General features: G+C 49.2%; 2 protein-coding genes across 4 annotated transcripts in view; both read right to left on the bottom strand.

Moving 5' to 3' along the window:
• The window catches only part of AP2M1 (adaptor related protein complex 2 subunit mu 1), a 29,059-nt gene extending 27,384 nt beyond the window's left edge, over window positions 1–1,675 (bottom strand). Inside the window, exon 1 of the mRNA XM_082224456.1 lies at window positions 1,541–1,675. The gene's annotated coding sequence lies outside the window, so the exon portion shown is untranslated. The remainder of the gene's footprint in view (window positions 1–1,540) is intronic.
• A 5,046-nt stretch (window positions 1,676–6,721) lies between these two features.
• The window catches only part of DVL3 (dishevelled segment polarity protein 3), a 55,794-nt gene continuing 38,049 nt past the window's right edge, over window positions 6,722–24,466 (bottom strand). The window contains exons 8-17 of one of the 3 annotated variants that reach the window (XM_082224158.1): window positions 23,401–23,540; window positions 18,281–18,357; window positions 17,532–17,599; window positions 16,537–16,587; window positions 16,271–16,420; window positions 14,360–14,491; window positions 13,454–13,621; window positions 12,632–12,844; window positions 10,500–10,892; window positions 6,722–10,062 (exon numbers count right to left, since the gene is read on the bottom strand). In XM_082224158.1, the coding sequence (XP_082080284.1) occupies window positions 10,031–10,062; window positions 10,500–10,892; window positions 12,632–12,844; window positions 13,454–13,621; window positions 14,360–14,491; window positions 16,271–16,420; window positions 16,537–16,587; window positions 17,532–17,599; window positions 18,281–18,357; window positions 23,401–23,540 (1,424 nt within the window). In that variant the 3' untranslated portion in view covers window positions 6,722–10,030. Of the gene's footprint in view, window positions 10,893–12,631; window positions 12,845–13,453; window positions 13,622–14,359; window positions 14,492–16,270; window positions 16,421–16,536; window positions 16,588–17,531; window positions 17,600–18,280; window positions 18,358–23,400; window positions 23,541–24,466 lie in introns of all 3 variants that reach the window. The other 2 variants (XM_082224156.1, XM_082224157.1) reach the window with 2 other exon arrangements.

The raw sequence follows: 24,466 nt of genomic DNA, 5'->3' as shown, positions 1-24,466 counted from the left end.
TGGGCAAGGTTGTGGGGGCAGGGAACAAAAGAGAAGAGCTACCAAGAAGCCAAAAGTCTCCTGCCCCATAAAGAATACCAGTAGTACCATCTTTGCTTAATCATATTGAATCACACTAACTTGGCCCTGATCCCACAAATGCTAGCCAAATTTGAAGCCCAACACTCCTGAGCTATTACATCAACAGGACCCCAAGTTGGGGGGGGGGGGCAAACATTTGTAGCTTTCCAATTCTGCATTAAGCTGCATAGAGCCTCAAACACTGGGACAGCCAGCACTGCCCTCAAAATACAATTTCTGACTTAATGCGCTCAAAAGGTAAAGGACAAAAGGCAAAGGGACTTCCTCATTGGGGAACCACGCAAGGCCTTTCTACCTCATGCTGAGGATTCGCTGCATGCCAGTTGAGTAATTTCAGAAGCATTATAAATAAGGGATGAAGAGAGTGATGAGGACGGACCCGCTGCCTTTCCCCTGACCCAAGTTCAAAAACAACGGGCCTCACACACCCTGCAGGATTGATTTATTTAAATTTAATCATTTCTTGCATCTATAGCACACCTTTTTCTCCAAGGACCTCAAGGCATCACACATGGATCTTCTCATTTAATCCCCAAGACAGTAGATTAAAGTAGATTAGGCTGAGAAGCAGTAAATAGCCCAGGTTCACCCAACGAGTGGGTATTTGAACTCTGGTTTCCCAGGCCCAACACTAACCACTACACCACACTGTCTCTCTGTACAGAATCTCTCCCTTCTCACCCCGCCTCTGGGCCAAAGCTAACTGGTAGACAGCCTGCCTCGCGAAGCAGGAAGTCCCAGATCAGGACCCCTTGACCGCATCTCTAGGGAAGGCCAGCAAAAACCCCGGAGAGCCGCTGCCAGCCAGTGCCGCCAACACTGAGCTGGGTGGCCTCGGCATGAGGCAGCTTCCTGCGCTCCGCGAGTGCCAAGCCTAATGTGAGGCTCCTCACGAGCAACGGGCTCGTCCCGATCCCACCCAGAACAGCCACGAGCACCCGGAGGAGACACATCCTTGCCGAGGACGTGCGGTGGTGTTTTTGCTCTGAAAAGCCGAAGCGGCCATGGATGGGAAGCTTCACGCCAGAACAGGGGAAAGGCAGCCCGTTATTCGCACGCCCCGTTTGCTGAAGGGCGATTCTCTCCCTCAGAAACCCGCTTCCGACGCCTCAGCCAGGCTACATTAATTAATTAAGAATAAATAATAATAATAAATTTTGTACCCCGCCCATCTGACTGGGTTGACCCAGCCACTCTGGGAGGCCCCCAACATATAGAAAAGCGTAATTAAACACTATAAAGCTTCCCGGGAAAGGGCACCCGACCACATCCCTCGAAGAGGCTTAGGAACAGCGGCCCTCAAGGGCGAAGAAGAAGCCCCTCAGGAGGAGGACGAGCCCAGCCCGCGTCGGCGAGGCCCCCTTTCAGAAGAGGAGAAGGAGCCACAATGACAACCACCCTAACGACGAAATGGGCCGCAAGAAGAAGGCGGCGGCGACCTCCGCCTGGCCGGACTCACCTAGTGGCGCCGTCGCTGAGGCGGCTGCCGTCGCCGGTCCTTCCAGCTGCGCCCCCTCCGGCACCGACTGGCAAGATGGCGGCCGCTCCCCCCTCCCCTATCACTGCAGAGCCGCCGCCGCCACTGCGCACGCGCGGGTCGCGCCCGGGCCCCAGGACGCATGCGCCGACGCCCTCCTTTAGGGTGAGTTCGGGATGGTGGTTAAGGACGAGCGGGTGCTGGGGAGGAGGGGCGGGGCCGCTTGCTGCTGCTGCTGCTAAACCCAGAATGCAACGCGCAAGATCGCGGATTCCATTCGAGGCGGAGGTGGCGTGCAGGGCACGATGGGAAGTGTAGTTTATATCCCTCCGTTCGATTACAGACCCTGTTTACGGGATGATGAGGCTGCCGACGTCGCATACTGGGCGGGGGGGGGCGGGGTACTTTGTTTTCTATTATTTTTATTTAGTGGGGAAAGTGGACGAGGCTCCTGCACTTTTAATAGGGTTGAGTTGGGGGTTGCCTTTTTTTTCTTTTTGCAGAGGGATTTTCAGCAGGTGGAGGTTGCAGTGGGGCAGGCAGGGACATCTCCCCCCCCCCCGCCCCACCCAACTGTGACATTTCGTAAAATTTCTTCTTCTTTGGCGATCGCTTGTAGCTGAGTAATAATGATAATAATAAATTTTATTTATATCCCGCCCTCTCCAGCCGAAGCCGGGCTCAGGGCGGCTAACAACAATCAAATAGTCAAATAGTCACACAATCTAAAAATATTTCATTATAAAAATTAATTAAATCAAATTGAAGGCAACCAATTAAGCAAAATTCTGTGCAGGTTGCCAGAGGAGGGAGTCAGGCTGTGCCCTGGCCAAAGGCCTGGCGGAACAACTCTGTCTTGCAGGCCCTGCGGAAAGATGTCAGGTCCCGCAGGGCCCTAGTCTCTTGTGACAGAGCATTCCACCAGATTGGAGCCACAGCCGAGAAGGCCCTGGCTCTAGTTGAGGCCAGCCTAACCTCTCTGAGGCCTGGGACCTTGAGGATGTTATTATTTGCAGACCGTAGGTTTCTCTGTGGGGCATACCAGGAGAGGCGGTTCCGTAGGTACGAGGGTCCTAGGCCGTATAGGGCTTTAAAGGTAAGACTGCCTTCCATAAACACAGTTTTAATAAAGAGTCCATAAGTGACTGTGGAGGCCTATTCTGGATCCACACGTCCTTCCACAGTGGGGAAATTGGTTTCCGGGTAGGAGCTGATCACGGTGTGGTCCTTCCTCCTTGCACGTTTCTCCCTTGCGTCCTGATTTCGAGTGTTTTCAAAGCCCATGACACCTTTGGTAAAGGCTGTTCTCCAATTGGAGTGCTCACAGGCCAGTGTTTCCCAGTTGTCAGTGTTTATACTACATTCTTTTTAGATTTGCCTTGAGACAGTCTTTCAACCTCTTTTGTTGACCACCAGCATTACGCTTTCCATTTTTAAGTTCGGAATAGAGTAGTTGCTTTGGAAGACGATCATCAGGCATGCGCACAATTTATTCACCACTTGACTGCCAATAAAAACCAACCCTCAAAGCCATTTACAAAACAGTAAAAGAAAAATTTGCAACCCTACTTTGAACCATACAAAACATTTAACAGCGGAGAGGATGGCTGAGCCTTTTCATGGATGCTCCTTCCAGTAATTTTTATAACTTTTAAAAATGTATTGTATATTTCTAAAAACAAAACTGCTCATTTGAAAGGACCTGTGCATCAAGCTGGCAGAAGCAAAACTCGCATTTTATTTCCTGTATTGATGGTGTTATGATTTGTGTTCTTCAGAGTATTGTTTTTTTTAAAAAAAAAGGAATGACAAATTGGTTTTGCCCTATTAGGGATGCAGCAGTAATTGGCCGCAGGTGGGAGAAGGAAAGTGTTAATTGTGTGATTCAGTAGTAAAGTAATACACATGGATGCTTAAAGGGAAGGGGGAGGGGAAGTCCCAGGCTCTAGTCTTAGATTACCTATCTGCACTACTAGTAGCTTATATGACAAGCTATACTTGCTGAAATTCCCTCTTTACACCTGTTATAAAGGTAAAGGGACCCATGACCATTAGGTCCAGTCGTGACCGACTCTGGGGTTGCCGCGCTCATCTTGCTTTATTGGCCAAGGGAGCCGGTGTACAGCTTCCGGTCATGTGGCCAGCATGACTAAGCCGCTTCTGGTGAACCAGAGCAGCGCATGGAAACGCCCTTTACCTTCCCACCTATTTATCTACTTGCACTTTGAGGTGCTTTCGAACTGCTAGGTTGGCAGGAGCAGGGACCGAGCAATGGGAGCTCACCCCGCCGCGGGGATTCGAACCGCCGCCCTTCTGATCAGCAAGTCCTAGGCTCTGGTTTAACCCACAGCACCCCCCACGGCCCGTTACACCTGTTAGAGATGTATAAATTCCATCTTCTATATGCCCATTAAATAACCTGTTCTCTTTAGACCTGGCCACTGTAATTCATTAAGATGTATACCCCACAGACAGCTAACAAACATAATCTAGAGGGCATTTATGACATGTATATTTTATATCCATGCCGTACTGTCATGTCTGACTGTAAATAGCACCAAGCAACTCAAGTACAGTGGTGCCCCGCAAGACGAATGCCTCGCAAGACGAAAAACTCGCCAGACGAAAGGGTTTTGCGGTTTTTGAGCTGCTTCGCAAGACAAATTTCCCTATGGGCTTGCTTTGCAAGATGAAAACGTCTTGCGTTTTTTGCAAGTTTGTTTCCTTTTTCTTAACACCGTTAATACAGTTGCGACTTGACTTCAAGGAGTAACTCATAGAACGCGTGTGGTAGCCTTTTTTGAGGTTTTTGGCGATTTTTGAAGCTTTTCCAAAACTTTTCCGACACCGTGCTTCGCAAGACGAAAAATTCGCTAGACAAAAAAACTCGCGGAACGAATTAATTTCATCTTGCGAGGCACCACTGTAAACTTAAACAAAGGGAATTAGAGGCAGCCAAAGAACACTGATCATTTTTGGGTTCCCCCCCCCACAAAACAAAGGCTTGTCCTGTCTGTTTTATTTTTAAAAATAGACACCTACACTTCAAAAAGACTTGTACATTAAAAAAAAAAAGCTGACAGAGGGGTAGCAGTATTATGAAGTTTCTGCCCCCAAAATAGTGTTTAAGGAGCCACAAGACTTATTTTTGCCAACAGAGCAACGGCATAGCAGCTGAACAGACTGGCTCAAGAAGAAAAATCTCTCTTCAAGAAAAACTGTCCACTGCCTGCATTCTGAAGTGGTCCATATAGTTCCAGAAGCATGTACTACATGTTTTTCTCAACATTTGTTTGTGTGTAGTTGATGGGTGGTATTATTCCGAGTACACTAGCTGAATTGAATGAACATGGCTAAGTCCATTAATTTCAGTGGATCTGCTCTGAGTAAAACTTAGTTGAATACGACACCCTCACACCTATATATACACCCTTTCTTGTAACTTGAATCTATTGGTACAGGTCCTATCACCCAGAGGAGAAAACAAACTTGCTCCATCTTTCATGTGGCAGCCCCTTAGATATCTGAAGATGGAGGTGCCGGTACCGAGTGTGCTTGAGTTCCCACAGAAAAAACCCAACACTGGCTAGATCTTCTTTCCCAGGCTAAATATCGCCAGCTCCTTCAACCATTCCTCATAAGGCTTGGTTTTCAGACCGTTGATCATCTTATTTACCTTTGTCTGCCCACGTTCCAGCTTGTCAACAGCTTTCTTAAATGGTAGCACCCTGAACTGGACACAGTATTCCAGGTGTGGTCTGAGCAAGGCAGAACAGGTTGGTGCTTTTATTCCCATTGACTTGAAGTGCACCAGTGCCTTGTTATCTTGATGTCCCATTTGCACAGATAATTGCCTGAAAATTCTCAATTTCCCAAGCTCGCTGTACTGTCAAAATACATTGTGAGGTTACAAATGCAACTCATCTGCTGCTTGCTGGTAGAGCCTGCTGCATCTTTCCCTTCCTTCCAGTTCACTCTTCTGCTGAGGGATGGAAAATTGTAGACACCACTGACAACCACTGGGATGGGGAGCTGACACAGGTGTTGGTGAACAGCAGAAAGTGGCTTGTGTGCTGCTGCCGTTTTGTGCAGGGTGTTGCTCTTCCTCCTTCACATCTACCTGCCTTTTCAGAAGAGCCACTCCCCATTTTACCGTTGTTTGTTTTCTCCACAACCTTTTCCTTCTATTTTACACATCCCTTTCTTCCATTCTTTTATTGTCCACTTGGTATTTTATTCTCTATTCCATTCCCCCTTTGTTTTTAACATCTCAGCTTTCTGGTCCTCTTTCCCCTGCTTCCTATCTGTCCCATTGCTCCTTTTTGTACAATGGTCTTCCCTGGAAACCAGGCTTACATCTGAGCCACAGCTTCCCAAGACACTGCTCCAAAACCTCATCCAGTGCTACTCCAGAAGCAGGAGGGAGCCAAAAGGGGCATTTCCATAAGCATTAAAGGATGTGGGTGTGTAGACATTATAGCGAAATGAAAGCTGAAAACGTGAATGGAGCCGAGACGCTGAGATCCAGCGCCAGGGTCTTCTGGTGGTTCCCTCATTGCAAGAGGGGAGGTTAGAGGGAACCCAGCAAAGGGGCTTTTCGGCAGTCATACCCTCCCCCTGTGGAACGCCCTCCCAGCAGATGCCAAACTGATAAAACAATTATGTGCTTTTCAAAAGACATCTGAAGACAGCTCTGTTCAGGGAAGTTTTTAGTGTGTGTTGTAGTATTGCGTTTTTTACTATTTTTTGTCAAGAGCCGCCCACAGTGGCTGGGGCAACCCAGTCACATGGGCAGCACATACATAATAATAATTATTAATAAAAAAATACAGTCGTACCTTGGAAGTCGAACAGAATCCATTCTGGAAGTCCGTTTGACTTCCAAAATGTTCGGAAACCAAAGTGTGGCTTCTGATTGGCTGCAGGAAGCTCCTGCAGCCAATTGGAAGCCGCAGAAGCCCCGTCAGACATTCGGGTTCTGAAGAACATTCACAAACTGGAACACTCACTTTCGAATTTGCTGCATTCAGGAGCCAAAATGTCTGAGTACCAAGGCGTTCAGGATCTAAGATACGACTGTATCTGATTATGATGATGTCACATGTACAAGGGGCAAGCTAAATCTTCTGGACACTGACAAAAATGAGCCACACACAGGCAAGGTGGAGTCCAATAAAACTATTTTATAAATAAAAACAAAGTAGGGTGGTTTCAATTTATATAAAACCGAGGGGTGCGTGAGGGAAGGGGCAATATGTGTGACGAGAGAAAATAGCACCAAAGTGGGGGGAAAGGAGTTGAAAAGAGAGCAAGATGGCGACGTAGTACCAGGTGAGGAAGGAGGAGGAAGAGGGAAGACAGAATGGCAATATAGCACCAGGAGGAGGAGGGAGGAGGAGAGAGGGAGGACTGGCAACTTGACACTTGAGATCACGGGCAATGCCCTGAAAGAGAGACTAATGGTAGGCAGAAAGGGGGCAAATGGTTCAATAGACCAAATGAGCAGAGCAGTGGCAAAGGTGTAGAAGAACTGGCATCACGGTGGTGGGTGTAGGGGACTAGCAAAAAAGGGGGAGCCGATGCTGGACTGGAGAGGAAAGCAGGAGTGAAGGAACACTTCAATCTTAAAAACAACAAGCCCCACAAGACATTCCAAAAACGGTTGATAACTGTTGCATGGCAGGAAGGCCAAAGGTAGTTATGGGCCGCAAGGGGACTAGAATGTACCGTCTAATAGAGGGTGCTTCTCCCAACCAGGTCCTTGGCAAGAGCACAAAAGCAGTTTAGCTAAAGGTGGGCTGTGATAAATCGTACAAATTTTTGCATCGGTGTGGGATGGTCAAAGGCTCTGGAATTCTCCACTGAACAAATCCCTGCCATAGCAAGCAGAGTTAAGTATTGCTTCACGTGTGATGAGTTTCCTACAAGAACTTCTGTACGGGAAACTGCGTGAAAATTGTGTAAAGTCACGCATGACTGTATGTGTGCTTTGCAGTTTAGTATAACTCCTCTATTGCAAGCCTTCCCTACCTGCAGATGTAAGAAATTCTGAGCATGGGTGGTTGAGAAGGATGGGCTAGGATTCACTGAGAAATGCAGGGAGTGGAGAGGACAAGTATAGAAAAGGCAGGGTGATTAAACAGAATCCACAAGGAAGGACACAGCACTACACTGGGTGAAGATGTCTCTGGACTTCCTAAATCCCTTCTTCAACTATTTGCATTTTCTATGATTTAGCAAACACGGCCACTGTGCTCCCTCTGCAAGTGTGAGGGCTAGGAATGTTTTGGAAACTGACATTCTGCCACGTGCGATTCTGGCGTGTCTATGTTGCAGCACAGCAGCAAGCAATGCGGGTAAGCCAGAGGCCCTGCTTCTATCCCAGACACCCAAGAAATACACAGTGTGCCCACAGAGCAGTCTGGGCTTGGTTGTGGGACTCTTTCCCGCTGCCTTCAAGCCCAAACCTTGCTGCACTTGTGTCCGAGAAGAAAAGGGAAGAAACCAGAAAGGCCTAACAGCTGCTAAGGAAAGGACGGCAAGGGAGACAAGAGTGAGCCCTTATTTTCTACACATGCCCTGCTCACTTGCTTTTCACTGGTGTGCTGGTGCTTGTTCAGAGGGTGGGGACAGCAGAAGCAAACACTCAGCTTGGAGAGTACATTTTTAAAGCCCCCTCTTCCATGCACAACAGTGAAAAGTTAGGCCTCGTTTCCAAGCATGGCTCAGTATCAGTTTGGGATGGGTAGTGGCATAACAGCTGGCATAAAATGTGCTGGTCTAAGTTAAGGGTGAGGCTTCAGCTAACCTTGGGCACGTTCAGAATAAAAGGTGGTCATAGTTCATTGGTAAAATTACTACGTGTCCCTCAGCTATCAAAGGGAAGAGTCCATGATTACAGATCACCACAGCAGTCTTTAAAAAGTAGCAGAGGAAAAAGCTATGGACAGACAGCCACTCCCCACTGATCCTTAGCCTGGGTGATGGCGCTGCAGCAAAACAATTTGGCTCTTGGGTAAATTAAGCACACCTCTAGTAGCAGCTATGGTTGAGAATAGTTATGGTTAAAAATATTTATTGGACTTCTGCATCCAAGAGGGAGGAGGCTCAGCAATCTGATATTTGCTGGAGTACATAAAATACTTTTTTGGGAGGGAGACCCTAAAAAGAACCCAATAAAAATTTCAGTGTATTCTCAATGGCCAAGGAAAGATGAATGAATGTTTGGGGGAGGAGGGAAACGGACTGTAGCGTCATGGCAGAGGACAATGCTGAGTGACAGGAACAGTGAACAGGAGCACCGTACAAGTTTACTGTTTATTTTGCTGCTGGAATCATAGTGCAGGGGTCCACTTGGAGCAACTCATCTGGCCCCTGGGACCTAAGCCTAGTGCAGCAACTCTTCTGATTTTGGAGATCCACCCATGTTCACAACCATGACGACCCCAAAAGTTGCTTTGTTAAAATCCTCATAGAATTGTAGAGTTGAAAGCTCATCCAGTCCAAGCCCCTGCAATGCAGGAATCGCAACTAGATCATACATGACAGGTGGCCTTCCAACCTCTGCTTAAAAACCTGTATCAGAACTTATTTCATACTATTTGTGCTAATGAAATTATCTTTTTGATGATATTTGTCTACCTCCCCACCCCACATCTCTTCCTCCACCCCCCCCCCAATCACTTTTTCAGTTTTGGGATTGTTAAAAAGAAAAGGAAGGATGAAAGAGAGGTAGGAGACAAAGAAGAGGTGGAGGTGAGCAGAGGGAATACCAAGGGATACTGCTGCCAGGGTTATGCAGTGTGGATGCAAGGCATTTAAACGAAACAGTGGAGCAGGCTGAGGAGAGAGAGCATCTAAAAACAGCTTGGCTTAAGAGACAACGGACTGATGGGCACAAGAGAGACCTGGGTGTGAAAAGGTGGCAGTAAAAAAGGCTCTACTAAACAGGCCACCAGACGTCAAAGAGATACAGCAAGAAGATGGCTCACCATGAGTGCTTGGGTAGAGAAAGGGGGGGCGCTTGTACCTGTAGTACCTTCAGGAACGTGAACTATGGATACTGGGGGTTGGCACTCTCGCTATTGGCGCTAATCAAGACATGGGAGGCAAAGAATCAAGGAAGGGTGTGAGCCTCTTTGGTGGCTTCCAGCTCTTATCACCATCTGAGAAGCTCTCAAGGGGAACTCTCACCTGCCTGGGAAGGTGGGAGCTCTCCTCTCAACCTCATGCCAATGGCCACCAAGCTGCTACATCTTATCAGATGGAAGACTGAAGGCACAGCTGGATCTGAGCCCTGCTCCCTTCCAGGGGTTATGGTTAAGGTGGGGCACCTTCCACCAGGATGGAAAGAAGCCATCTTCAGCCCCCACATGGCCAAGTGCCTGCCTGCAGGGCTCTGCATCTTCCTCGGTTGTGGGGGAGCCAAACCACCACAGCACGCTGCGGCTCTCCCCAGCACGGGCGGCCAGCTCAGAGGAAGTCAAACACCCCGTAATTCTTGGCTGCTCGACAGAGAGGGACACAAAAAAGGGGCGAGAAGAAAGAGGGCATGTGTTTAGGGCAGGAGAAGTGAGCCGGCAGGGAAAACACAGGCGAGCAGCAGAGTCCCCAGGCAGATGCGGATTAATGGGTTAGAGAAGGGGTTATGGGGGGGAGGGGTTGGCACAAGCAAGGGGGGGGACGCGCCTCTGCAATCAAGTCCAGGGGTGGTTCAGGCGAGGCTGCCGGGCCCTCTTGCAGGCAGGGATTAGAATCAAAAACATTTAGTTCAGTTTATTTTCAGGGTGTTTTTTTTCCCTTTTCATAATTGCCAAGACCAAAAAAAGAAAAGAAAAGGAATCCCCCGCAGGCCGGGCTGTTCCTAGGAGACAAAACCAATGGGGCGGCAGGCAGGCGGAGGGAGGGGCGGCGTTTCACATTACATCCACAAAGAACTCACTGGGGTTGCCCATGGCCATTCGGAATGACTGTCTACTGGCCGTCAGTTCAGGGGGCACAGAGGCCAGGTCTCGGCCAGGGGGAGCCCCCGGGGGTCCCAGGGCGGAAGGTGGCGGAGGCATCAGCAGCATGGGAGGGCTGTAGAGAGGCGGCAGGCCGGGAGGCCCGTAGGACTGCTGGCTGTGGTGGCTGCGGATGCTGTGAGCCATCGAGTGGTGGCTGCGCTGGCTGGCCGGCACCGAGCGCTCGCTGGCCGCTCGCTCCCTCCGCATGCTGCTGCGGCTGGTGTGGTCCGACTCGCTGCCGCTGCCGCCCGACTTGGACTCCCCGGCCTTGGGCTCTCGCTCCTTCCTCCTCTCGCTGCCGCTGCGGTTGGAGCCGCTGCTCCGGCTTCCTGCACAAGAAATGGGGGGGGGGACAAGAGAATATTTGGGTCAGGCCCATCAGAATAGGTAGGAATAACCTCACATGAGCCTTCAACTGTAACTTTGCAGGATTGGGCCCAAAGTCCATGGAAGTGCAGCACAAAAGTGGGAAGCCAGGCAAATTTTTTTTTTGGGGGGGGGGAGAGAGAGAGAGCAGGAAGCAAAGCGGTGTTATACTAATTTTGTTGTTGTTGTATTATCTCCAGTAGAAGGAAAGTGGCAATCGTATAACAAAAGGCTATGGGCATCCTCCAGTAAATGAAAACACAGTAGGACATCAAACATTACAAAACTTCCCTATAAACAGCTGCCTTCAGAAATAAAGAAAGCCCACCAGGCAGCATTAAAACATGGCCAGGGCAAGAGCCAAACAGATCTCCCAGGATATAATAATAATAATAATTAATAATAATAATAATACTCCGCCAATCTGTCTGGGTTTCTCCAGCCACTCTGGGCAGCTCCCAACAGAATAATAATAATAATAATAATAATAATAATAATAATAATAATTGTCAGGGAACTGCCATCGGAGCTAGAGGCGGAGGGAAGGCTCCAGAGGGATGCCGGAGAGGGTCCCAGTAGGGAGAGAGGCAGCCCATCTGCTGGGGAAGGAAATCAGCGTAACACCAGTGGAGAAGGGGGGCAGATGGGGGAATCGGAGAGGAGGCTCCAAGACTCCTCGCCGGAGACCAGCGGAGAGAGTACGGGTCCTCCGCTGCCCACACCCTCCCTGCGCAGAAGGCTTCCGCACAGGGAGACTAGGAGGAGACTAGGCATCAAAGAACTTTTGTGCTGGAAGAAGTTCAAGAAACGCCCACTGACGGATTCTGCCAGCGACTGAGACAGCCACGAAGCTAGAGGCTGTCCAGTCAGAAAGGGTTCAACCAGGTAACCTCGCCAGGAGTGGCGGCAACTTATGCACGAGCAACCCCTAAACCCATTACAATAATAATAAAGCGATCAAACATCAAACATTTAAAACTTCTCTAAACAGGGCTTCCTTCAGATGTCTTCTAAAAGTCAGATAGTTGTTTATTTCCTTGACATCTGATGGGAGGGCGTTCCAAACTGCAGGCACCACTACCGAGAAGGCCCTTTGGGTATCATTTGGGTGCTGCTACAGAGAAGGCTCTTAATATTTTCAGCAGATCTCTCTGCCCTAAATGAAATCCCCCCCCAAAGGTCTAAGCCAGTGGTTCCTAACCTTTTTTTGACCATGCCCCACCCCGCCGTGACATATATTCTTATTATTCAAAAAGTGAACTCCTATTCATGTGGAGGAAGCCTAAAAGGCCATTCACTGTTAATAACTCATTCCCAAATTGCCCCCCTTAAAAATCAACCCCACCCCCCGTGGGGCATGTGCCCCACGTTGGGAACCACAGGGTCTCTAAGCAGATCTCACAACCTTGTGATCAGCCACTAAACCCCCTGACTTTGACAGAGATGCCAAAAGAGGTCCACAACTGAGCAAATTCAGGCTCTGGGACACTCTCAAGAACTTGACCCTAACAAACACTTGCAATCCAAAGGAACTAATCCCCCCTCCCCAACCCACTTGGCCCATTTATCTCTGGGCAGAAGCGAGGTTGCTCCTCAAGAGGAAGCCCAGCTGTTCAGACTTAACAAGCCAAGTGCTTGCATGTGATACGATCTTTATGGCATGGGAGGAATTCCGCCCATGTCCCACACGGCTCACATTTACCTTCGCTGTGCTGGCTGCCCGCACTTCCGCCTCCATAGCTGTAGCCTGGGTCAGGAAATCCAGGGTGGGGGTTGTATGGATGGGGTGGCGGGTACTGGTAGGGGAAGGCCATGGGCCATGGGGCAGCTCCTGGGTGAGGCAAAGGAGCCAAGGTGTCCTGATCGGAGGTGCCGCTGGACCCATCATGGTCATGCAAGGACAGGCTGGCCATGTCTGTGAAATAGGGACAGAGAAAGGGCAAAGGTTACACCAGGAGCAAGGGCATAAGTGAGCTTATCCTCATTTCTTACCTATGAAATTCAGGTTGTAGTGCAAAGAGGGAAAGAGCGGCATGGAAGGATGCTTATCTCCTGGTGGGGAGTTTTTGATTGAAAGCTAAAGATCCCCACAGAGGAGGTGACTAGTCTGACAGGGCAAATACAGGGCAAAAGGGAAAGGACAATGTCAGGTTCAGCAGGAAAGGAGACTCCAACTGAACTTTAGGAAGAACTTTCTGATGATAAGAGCTGTTTTGACAGTGGAGCAGACTCCCTTGGGTGGTGGTGGACTCTCCTTCACTGCAGATTTTAAAGCAGAGTTTGGGTGGCTATCTGTTGTGGATTCTTCAGCTGTGATTCCTGCGTTGTAGCTGGACTAGAGGAGCTCGGGTTCCCTTCCAACTCTACAATTCCATGATTCTGTAAAGCCACATGGGCTTGCTTTGAGGGCTCTCCTACTTCTGCTCTCCCAGGAAACAGATGGCCACGTTGAGAGCCTGCCAGAACCACCCACTACCTGTTCTTGCTCCCCCACCCCCTGCACAGTGCAAAGAAGGAGTCTTACTGCCGCAGAGGTCGCCAAAGATGTAGTAGCACTGCTCCGAGAACGTGATCTTGTTGACAGTGTGTCGGATGTAACCGGCCTTCAGGAGGTTGCTGGCATACTTGCGGGATTCTCGCCTGTCTGTGAAGCCTTCTACATGGTGGTAGAGCCAATCTACCACATCAGATCCTGCCAAGAGACAGCAGCAAAGAGGGACTCAGCAAGGATGGAAGCAGATAGCACCCTGTTCTGCTCTGAGGAGAGGAAGGTGCTTGGAGGGAAGCTGGCTCCAGCCTTCTTTTGCTGCCTTAGTCCAGCTTACTGGGCTATAAAGAAGATGATGTTCAGAAGTCATGATGGAGTCACAATGTACCTAGATACCTGACGTGCTCAATAACATCTTGCCAACCTCTGTGCTCGATCTGGTGCAACACAGTGGCTTAGAATGAAGGTTGTGAACCAGAAGTTTCTGACCCCTGAACTCACCCCTGAACTCAATTCTCACCCCTGAACTCAGTTCAGGCAAGCTATTATGCTCTAAGCCTCAAGGACACCCCAGCCCCACTTCTGAAACAGGCATAGTAAGACCCATCTTACAGGACACATAAAACACTTAACTGTACTGTGTAAATGCTAAGTATCCTCTTTGTTCTGCTGATCTTGAGGGCTAGAGAGTGAAAGCTGAGACTCTAAGGATTCCAATTCTGCAGCAGATGCCATGAATAATCCTGTTTTTAGAGACACTTCTCTTGCAAACAGGTTAGTATGTTTTCCCTCTGATACACATCTAACCTGTCCTCCTTATGAAGCTCCCATCGCTTATCTCAAATAGGGGCTTGAGACCGTTATCTGCTTGGGAGAGGCAAACAGCAAGTGGTTCTCCGGTGGCCCTTCACCCATTTGCCCTATGGAGGGCCTGCGTCTTACCAATGAAGGCATTGGGGATGGTGATCTTCAGCCACATGCGGTCGCGCACCTCCAAGCCCGACTCTGGCGAAGCCATGGCTTTGACGATCGTGGCCATGTCGCTGTGGATGGACAGGTGAAAGTCATCGAGACCTGCGGGTCGGACGGAGGGAAGGGAGGCAGAGATGAGAGGGGATGGAAAGGCAGAGGAGCACATGAAGGTGCCACACACAGGAGGGTAGGGCAAGGGAACAATACATCACAGGCACACCCTAAGCTTCTGCAATCCTTCTTGGGTCAGGATTCCCCCTAAGAACCACTGAAGGTGCAAAAAAAGAGAGCAGCAGGCCTCATAAGGGGCTGCTCTTTGCCTTTTTCCTAGAAACAGTCAACTGCAGTCTAACCACAACGCCCTGAGCACACCCAGCCCAAGCAGGGTTTAATCCCTTACTGACAAAGCACAAATTTACAGTTGCCCCAGAGGTGCACTAAACACACACACACACTTCTGGTGACTAGGCAGCCAGCGCACCTCCCCGGGCTTATGCTCCGAGCTGGACTTCTGGTGCAATGGGTGGCCGCCCCAAACTTAAGTACCCTCATCTGACAGCCTGTGAGTCCTTCGACACGGAAGTTATAGCTGTGCCTGCCTCTTCAAGCTGCTCCTAGTCCTGGGGGACAGTGGGGAGGGTATTCAGACACCGCATCTCCCTCCTCTCCTAGCACATCCTGTCCTTCCTCCCCCATCTCTGGCTGCTGCCTCGCAGGAGGCACAAAACCCCAAAAATCATGACCCTCTTCCCCCAGGTCAGCTTCTGGCCCGCTACACCTTCCATCTGCTCTGCAGAGCCCTGCCAGTCCCTGGCACGCAACCTCCATTACTGCCCAGACTGTTTTATCCTTCAACAACAGCTTTTTTAAGAAAGCTCAGAGCAGCTTAAACACCTGATCAGGTACACATCTGCTTAGTTTCAGTAACTAAGCTGCAGCACCAGGCCTTGCCAGTCTTTTCAACAGGCCAACTTCATAGCCTCTGGCCAAAACCCACTCAGAGGCCAGCGCTATGAGGCAGCTGTCCCAAACGCACCTCTTTGCTGCACAATTCCTAACACATCCACCTTTCCTCTCTTGAGCTCCCTTTTGGAAGAGAGGGTAAGTTCTCCTGTGCTCAGCATCACATCTTCCAACTTCCTCACCATTTGCCTAACAGGAAGCCAGCACTGCGTCCACCTGAATAACCCATGTTCCCTGAAGTTGTTCTGGGACTGTTCAGGGTTTTCAGCCAGCGACTGCTTAACTTCAATCCATTTACAAGGGACTCTGCAGTGTTTAAGCCCCAAACATAGCCATTTATCTCAAGCAATTCAGTCAACGCTGCTTCAATGAGAAGGATATTGCTCCACCAGAAAAATCACTGCACACTGCTACATGTTTATGTGATGTCTTTTGTTATTTTTATTTTCAACGTCGCTTTCAGGCATGGATGTAAAAATGCTACCAATACATACAATAAATAAAAATAGATGGCCCTGTAAAGTTGTCAGGGTTCTCCTCCCTCCTTTTTGCAACCCTCTTGATTCTCCCACCGACCACACAAACAAACAGGAAACGCTCATTATCCTAGAAGAAGCAACTAAGTGAAGAAATCTGTGGCCTTCTGTTTCGCCTAGCCTCACACAGGTCCCTCATTCTGCTCCTCCTCCAATCTTTGGTTTAAAATATTTAACTTCTAAAAGCATCCCTGTTGCTTTAGCAAAAGATGGAGCAAACGCCTCTTTCCATGCTGCTCAAGATCTATTGAGGGAAACCATCCTCTTTCCAAGCCTCAAATCTGGGTTTTGCCCCTGTGCGTGTATTGCTCCTATCAGGTTACGGCGTGCAGGTGACCAGAAGCCAAGCAGGGGTGGGGGACACACAGGCACGAGGACTTACGTTCGGTTTCTGGGATGGAGCTGGTGATGGAGGAGCTGGTGGAAGTGATTGTGCTCATGGATGGGCTCATACCGTACGCTGGGTAGGTGCCGGTCATCGCTGCGGTGTGGGAAACCCAGGCTGCTGGGTCAATGGGCCTGATGGGCTCACCTAAAGGGAACACACAGGGCACGTGAGGAGGCCCCCTCCTCAAGAGTCCTCCCCTCTCGCCAAACCTGCCACCTCTGAGCAAGCCCTGTCCTCCCCCAGCATCAGCCGGGACTCACCCGGATCGGAGCATGGAGAGTCTGGCCCAGCCCAGATCCGCTGGGGAGCAACTGGGGGAGAAAGAAGAGAGGGAGGATCAACACGAGGGGTGCGGGGGGGGGAGCTCCCCCTAGGCGGAGGCGGGCAGGGGGGCACGGGGAGGGTATGCGGGGCATGGGCTGCATGCAGGTAATTGGCCTGCTAACTTGGTAGCTTGTCTTGGGTGCGATGTGGAATAGGGGACTGATTAGGCAGAGATGGAAAGGGGCAGGAGAGAGGCAGAGAAAGAGAGAGCAGCACAGAGGACCAGAAAAAAGGGTTCGAAACCTCCGTCACACCCTTAGGGCCAATTTATACATTCAACAGAAAGAAGCAGTCAGGTGTTTCCAAGATAGCCAGATGGGTTGTGTATAAGTAATACATCATCATCATCATCATCATCATTATTATTATTATTATTATTATTATTATTATTATTATTGATGCAGGTAAGGGATCACGCCTACAAAATATTTATTTGTTGTTACATTTTTATGCCACCTTTCTCCAAGGTACTCAAGGTGGCAAACATGCTTCTCCCCCTCCCCTCTGTTTTGCCCTCCCAACAACCATGTGCTGTAAGTTAGGATGAGTCAGTGCGACTGGCACCCCAGTTCTCCCAGGGTGCTTCATGGCTGAGTGGGGATTTGAACCCTGGCCCTCCAAATCCCAGTCCAGCACTCTAACCGCTAGACCACACTGGGTCTCATGTATATAAAATCTCCCTCTATGTTGTAAAACTAGCAGGGTGCAGGGCTTCGGCCTAGCTTTCTCTCCCATACGCTATTTGGGTACAAGGAGCCCCTACTCCATCCCAGTAAAGGAGCATTCAAACATGCAACTCCCTTGGCCACTTGCATCCTGCAACAAGGCAATATGGAAGGGGAGAGACACGTTATTAACTGTTGGTTCTATAGAATACCAGTCCTCATGCACACTACTAAGCAAACTAAGAAATGAAGCAAAAACTACTTACTCCTGGGTAGCGAGAAGCAGCCCCTGGGGCTGGGATCCCAGCACTTGGCAACAGTCAGAGTGATGGGCCTGGAAGAGAAACACAATGGCTGTCACTGCTACCAGATCTGGTCAGCTCAGTTCGCAGAAAAACCACCCACATACACACGTCTAGACATGCAGAAGAAACAAGAATAAATCTTCCCCTATAAACAGAGTGGGTGAGTTTTACATCCCTAAAGCTCAGTACTGGGGTATTATGATGGAAAAAGACAGGGAAACATGTGAGAAGTTCTCGCTTGCTTTGAACACTGGCCCCCTGACACTTTGTGTTCCCCTTTCTGCTATATCAAAGTAAATAACATAATATAAAAAGGGAAAACAAAATGTCAGGGGCCAGAGAGGCTGTCCTTTTGCCTAAACAGAATTCCACTGCCACCAAACCCAAATGCAGCAACTAGAAAAGATGAAGGCTGGTGCCACTATCTTTGTCTTTTGCTCGCACACAGCGAACCTGTAAGCCTTGGGCTATCTTTCCTTGAAATTTTTTATTTTTACTGATCTGCGGGACTTAACTGTCCTCTAGGCCCACTTGGAACAGTCAGCAGTCCAAGATGGCCATGGATCTTCTGCAGGGCACCAGGGGGCACTGCTAGAAACTGAGCGCCAGCCCTGCATTACCAGACGCCACCAAGCCCACACTCCCAAGAACAGTTGTAGGATTGGAGAGTGAGCTGCCTTGGAGCTGCAGGGGGAGAAAAGGCTACCTACCCTGGCTTGTGCACAATCTCCCTCAGCACTCGCACAGCGTCGTCGTTGCTCATGTTTTCAAAATTGATGTCATTCACCTGCAGAGAAAGATGAAAATGTAAGAGCCCCACAAAAGTGTATGGATCTTAAATGAACATGTGGAGATGCCCAACAGCAGTACTGGGATAGATCAGGGATCCCCAAACTAAGGCCTGCGGGCTGGATAAGGCCCAAGGGACTCGTTTATCCAGCCCACAGCGACCCCCACTGCTGCCGCCCGCTCTTACCGGCACTGCGCTGCGCGGCTGCCCACTTCCGAAGCACTGGAAATCGTTTGTGCACATGTGCAAGCGTTATTTGTGCATATGCAAGTTATTTCCAGTGCACACCCAGGTCAGAGGAGGCCCGTGCACATGTGCACAAACTATTTATGATGCTCCTCTGACCCGGAAGTGCGCCGGAAATAGCGTGTGCGCACACACGTATGGGCACGCGTTCCCCCGCCCTCCAGCCCACTGCACGATTGGCGCTGGAGACACCAGCCCGAGGTGCAGTAAGTCTGCTGACCCCTGGGATAGATGGATCAATCTGGTCACCATCAGGTAGAAGTATTTCCCAGCCCCACCACCTAGTTCTAGGTAGAGATGTGCTGGAGAGAGCAGTGGCTGCTCCACATCAGATAGTCTTCTAAGAAACTGATTGCCTTGACCCTTTCCAGTCTGGGTTCAGTCCTGTGCTTCAGGCTGAAACAGCCTTGGCTCCCCTGACTGAGGACCTGTATCAGGAGCGCGACAGCAGGAGTGTGGCTGTTGCTTCTCTTGATCTCTTGGTGACTTTAGATGCCATTGACCAAGGCATCTTCCTGGACCAGCTCCGTGGGTTAGGAAGCCTACAGTGATCTGGCGGTTCCACTACTACCTGCAGGGCCAGTTTCAGAAGGGAGCTATTGCTCAGCCTTGTGGCACACTTTGTGCTGCGGGGATTTGCAAGGTTCCATTGTATCCCTCATGCTATTTAGCATCACGGAGCAAAGTGGCACCCAGCCATGTTTCTCCTTCCCATCTGAATCAGGTGAGGCTGTACACGTCTTGGAACAATGCCTAAACACAGTGGTGGACTGGAGGAGGTCACAAAACTGAAACCAAACTAGACAGAGGAGCTGTGCATGGGCTATTATCAGATCTGAGAAGTAGATTTCTGGCCTGTTCCAAGTGGGGTTGCCCTTTCCTTGGACAATGAGATGGCTAGCATGGAGCACCTTCTGTCAGCTATGGCTGGTTCATCAGGTAAAGCAGTTCCTGGACAGGGAGTGTCTGATTACAGTGACCAATGAAGTGGTGACTTCCCAGCTGGACTATTATAATGTGCTGGGGGGGGGGGCGCTACCCTTGATGAAGATCCAGAAGCTGCAGCGAGTGCAGAATGTGACAGCTAGGCTTCTAAGTGACTTAACCCATTGGGGGCATGGAACGCCTACCCTGAAAGATTTCCATTTGCTCAGAATATGCTGTTTGGGCAAAATTCAAGGGGCTAGGGGTGATTTATGAAGCCCTACAGAACATGGGGCCTAAATACTTGAAAAATCTGCTCATATGGCAGATGAAGCTGATTGACTGTATGGGACTGGCAGAAATGACTGGCAGAATCCGTGACCAGGGAGAAGAGTCAGCAGAAGAAGACTGGAAAAAAATTAAGGACTATTTACAAAAATATTGTAAAATTAAGGAATGTTGAATGATGTTGGATTGAAATTAAGTGGTTTCAAGCTGTAATTATGATAAAATGACTTTCTTTTTGTAAGCAAGAAATTAAAGTTATAACAATTTAAGATGTTGGAGAGAAAATAAGGTGTTTCTTTTTTCTTTCTTTTTTCCCTTTTTAAGCTGTAATGCTTTGAGATAAGGATTTGCTGTATAAACAATTCAAACTGGGTATACAAGAAGGGGAGGTATGAGGAGGTCGGGGAAATAAGTTATGAGAAAATAAGTTGTGAAATTTATGTGTTTTTAATATTTTTATGTTTGTTTTTTCTTTTTGTTTGTAAAAAATTGGAAACTCTAATAAATATCTTTTAAAAAAAGAAAGGAAAAATCTGCTCATATATATGAAACTGCCTCTGCATTAAGATCAGCAGGGCAGACTTTCCCAGCTGTGCTGCAGGCATTTGAGATCTGCTATGCAGTTATCTCAGTGGTGGTCCCCTGGTGCCAATCCCTCTGAGATAGAAAACTCTCTATCTGAAACAGAAATCACCTAGCAGTTTCTGCCACCACCTGAAGACCTATTTTTCACCCAAGCATTTGTGGGGTATGGTTGCGTTGATGTATTATCGGCTCTAGTGTTTGTACTGCAGAATACTAATTGCTTTGTTGTTCTCTGCCCTGGGGTTCCTTGTCAGTGAAGGGCTGACTAAAGATGTTTTAAACAAATGCTATGGACTGAGCTTTGGGCTTGTACACGCAAAATGTGTGCTCTGCCCCCCACCTATGGCCGCTTTCCTAGATCTGACAGTTCTTGCCTAGTAACAGGCAGGTTTTAAGCTTTCAAAGCCTTAGGTCAGTGTTTCCCAACCTTTTTTGGACAAAGGCACACTTGTTTGATGAAAGAAATCTCGAGGCACACCACCATTACAGCCCCGTGACGTCAGCGCGCAGCGTCGCGACGGGAGGGACGCACGAAAGTGTAAGTTTCAATTTTTTCCCTCCCCTCCTGTGTAAAGGGGAATGCACTCTGCTAAGTAAAGGCACTTGCCACAGCAGCGTCAACGTCACAGCACCCACCGGCACCCAAGAGAGAAGGGGTCTCAGCAGCCCTTTTGCCAGGAAGAGGAGCAAGAACGAGAGGAGGAGGAGGAAGAGGAAGAGAGCCCCCCCCCAAAAAAAAACATTCTCCTTTTGATCTTCCTTATTTGCAATTCCTCATTGCAAAACAGCGGTTGATATACAGCTGATTTTTTTGTTATTACAGTCCCCACCCCCTCACCTAGAAAAACACCACCTGTCAATTAATTATTATTATTATTATTATTATTATTATTATTATTATTATTATTATTCCCCGCCACTCTGGGAGGCTGAAGCCCTTTAAGGCAGGGGTGCCCAAACATTTTTCAAAGAGGGCCAGATTTGATGGAAGTGAACATGCATGAGGGCCGACCAAAGTTGAGCTTTTTTTTAGGATTGAAGAGCTTTTGGGGGGATGTCCCCCCCAAGGTTTATTGACCTTTTTAAAGAATTTGACAGCAATAAATGAATGAACTGCCACAGGAGCCTGATAAAACCGGCCGGAGGGTCGAATTGGGCCCCAAAGCAGACTTTGAATATGCCTGCCTTAAGAACTAGCACAAAATAACCCATATATAAAACACAGTACTTGTTGCTTCTTGTTATGTGTTACACACACACACACACACACACACACACACACACAACACGGTACTTGTTGGTTCTAGCTCCTGAAAGCTCTATCTTAAAAGACCTCCAACCCCTTTGCCACCATCTATTTCCCGAATTCTTCCGTTGTCCCCCTGTTGTTGTCTTTTTATAATATAGCATTCATCAAGAATACAAACAACAAGTAATGGATACCGGTCACCAGCTACAAAGCGAAATGAGGTGGAAAATAATAGCAGCATGCTAAAATTGTACTTTGGCTTCAGGATCAGTGCTACAAACTTTTCTGTTTGTTTGTTTTTTGGAGGGGGGAGGAAAGCTGCACCCTACTTTGCTAAATTCCGACTTATCCTCGTGAGGGAGGTTATAATCCCACCGACACCAGCCCCATATTTTTTCCACCTCTCTGACTTCCTCCTCTCTCATATCTATATCATCGGGGGAGGCAGCCTCGCCTGCACAATAAGCGATAAAAAGAAGGGTGCTGCTGCTGGGCTTTCCTTCGTGGGCTTTCTGCTGAGGGGCGGGGCGGGCGAGGCGGAGAGCGCTCTGCACATGCTCAGGAGACCCCTTAGCCCACAATAAACACCCTCCCCCCGGACCCTGAGGAGGCAGCCCAGCCTCTCTTGGCGGCTCCCCACCTGCGCCGCTCCCGGACGAGGCTCCGCCGTTCTCCTCCACGGGCATCGCACCGCCGCTTCCGACTCGCGCCGGGTTTCGAACGCCTCGCGGCTCTTCCGGCAGAGTGGGCGGGGGAGGGGGGAGGGATGTGGGAGGGAGCTCGCTCGCCGCCCCGCGTGTGCTCGCCGCCCGACTCGCCCGCCTCCCTCCCACGGAGGTAGGCTGGTGTGCCGTGGGAGGGAGGCGGGCGAGTCGGGCGGCGAGCACACGCGGGGCGGCGAGCGAGCTCCCTCCCACATCCCATCGCCGCTCACTTCGGCCGGCCTACTGGGCTGTCGCAGGCGGAAGGCCTGCGCATGCGCGAGGTTTTCGCGCCTTCCTCCAGTAGGCTGGCCGAAGCAAGCGGCGATGGGATGTGGGAGGGAGCTCGCTCGCCGCCCCGCGCGTGCTCGCCGCGCCACCGCCCCGCCTCTCGCCTCTCGCCGCCCGCCTCGCCCGCCTCCCTCCCACGGAACACAAGGCAACGTTCCGCGGCACACTAGTGTGCCGCGGAACACCGGTTGGGAAACACTGCCTTAGGTACACAGCCCAGAGGGTTTATCATGGCCCCAGGGTTCCCTTGAGATAAGACCCACATCATTTACACAAACAAGACATTCCAAATCAGCCATCCTGATTTTATCTCTGACCTGCGCTTCTCTACGGAGATGTGAACTCAAACTTCCAGAGAGAGCAAGTACACTCTCTGGTATAGAATCACAGAATTGTAGAGTTGGAAGGGACCAGGAGGATCATCTAAGCCCAACCCCCTTTTGCCCAACGTGTGACTTGAACCCACAACCCTGAGATTAAGAGTCTCATGCCCTTCCAACTGAGCCATAACTGAAATCTCTGTCGTGATCACACAGGATTCTGTAGAAAGAGGCCTGGTTCTCACGTCATGCTCAGCCAAACCCTAGGCTCAGTGTTCAACGATGTGGGCTCCTGGACAGAAACCTGTGGCTGCTTTGCTCCTCCCCAGTCCTTTGCGCGTTGCATCGCATTGAGCTTCGCATATTGTGAGTATAGCATGAAACCAAGGCCTCTTGGACATTTGGCTCTCAAAGTTTTTAAAAAATTAAAAAGCACCTGCAGCAGCATGTCTCCGGGCTCAATTCTTCCATCGGCTGCCACAGCCCCTCCCTTCATGATGGAGCCAATGTAGATGCCGCCGTCACCACGCTCGTTGCTCTGCCCGACGATGGAGATGCCCAGGAAGTTGTACTTCTCTGTACAAACATAGAATCATAGAGTTGGAAGGAACCCGAAGGGGAGATATCTGTGCAGTTAGAACAGCACACAACCAATGGCCAGCATTTCATTAATCTAGTCCGGCCATTAACTAGCTACAAGGAATGCCTGTTAGGTATTTTTAGACAGAACAACAAACCCCTGTGTTGCAAATTTAACACTACAAGCAACACAATGACCAGTATACTAGCTAGCACTGCAATTCTTATTGCATAATATACATAATTTGGTACAACAAAACCAAAACCAAAAAACAAAAACACTATTTTGTTTTTGTTGTACCAAATTATGTACCGGTATATTATGCAATAAGAATTGCAGTGCTATCTAGTATACTGGTCATTGTGTTGCTTGTGTTGTTTGTAGTGTTGAGGTATTTTTAGACAACAGAAAATAGAGACAGGCTGAAAATGTTGGGGGGGGGGGGATTGGATGACCAAATCTAAATCATCTTGTTTTATTGGTAAGCAAAAAAGGAAACTGCTTTAAAAAAGGGGGGGGAAGGAGGGGAACACACAGAGATAGGCATTACCTGTGTGGTAGCACATACTAGAGACTGCGGACAAATGGAAAATGATATAAACATATAGCACTTAGTAAAAAATAAATAAATGGCACAGGCCATTTAACATTACATTATGAAATAACATTTTGTCTACGGTAGAAGAAATCCAGCACAGTGGTACCTCGGAAGTCAAATGAGATCCGTTCCAGAAGTCTATTAGACTTCCAAAATGTTCAGAAACCAAGGTGCAGCTTCCAATTTGTTACAGGAAGCTCCTGCGGCCAATTGGAAGCCGTGTCAGATGTTCAGGTTACAAAGAACGTTCAGAAACTGGAACCCTCACTTCCGGGTTTGCAGCATTCAGGAGCCAAAACGTTCAGTGTTTGGGATCCAAAGTAC

This window comes from Podarcis vaucheri, assembly GCF_965113315.1.
Source record: "Podarcis vaucheri genome assembly, chromosome: 5".
Taxonomy (NCBI): domain Eukaryota; kingdom Metazoa; phylum Chordata; class Lepidosauria; order Squamata; family Lacertidae; genus Podarcis; species Podarcis vaucheri.
The sequence above is the reverse complement of the archived record's forward strand: the minus strand, read 5'-3'. Positions and strand labels throughout refer to the sequence as shown.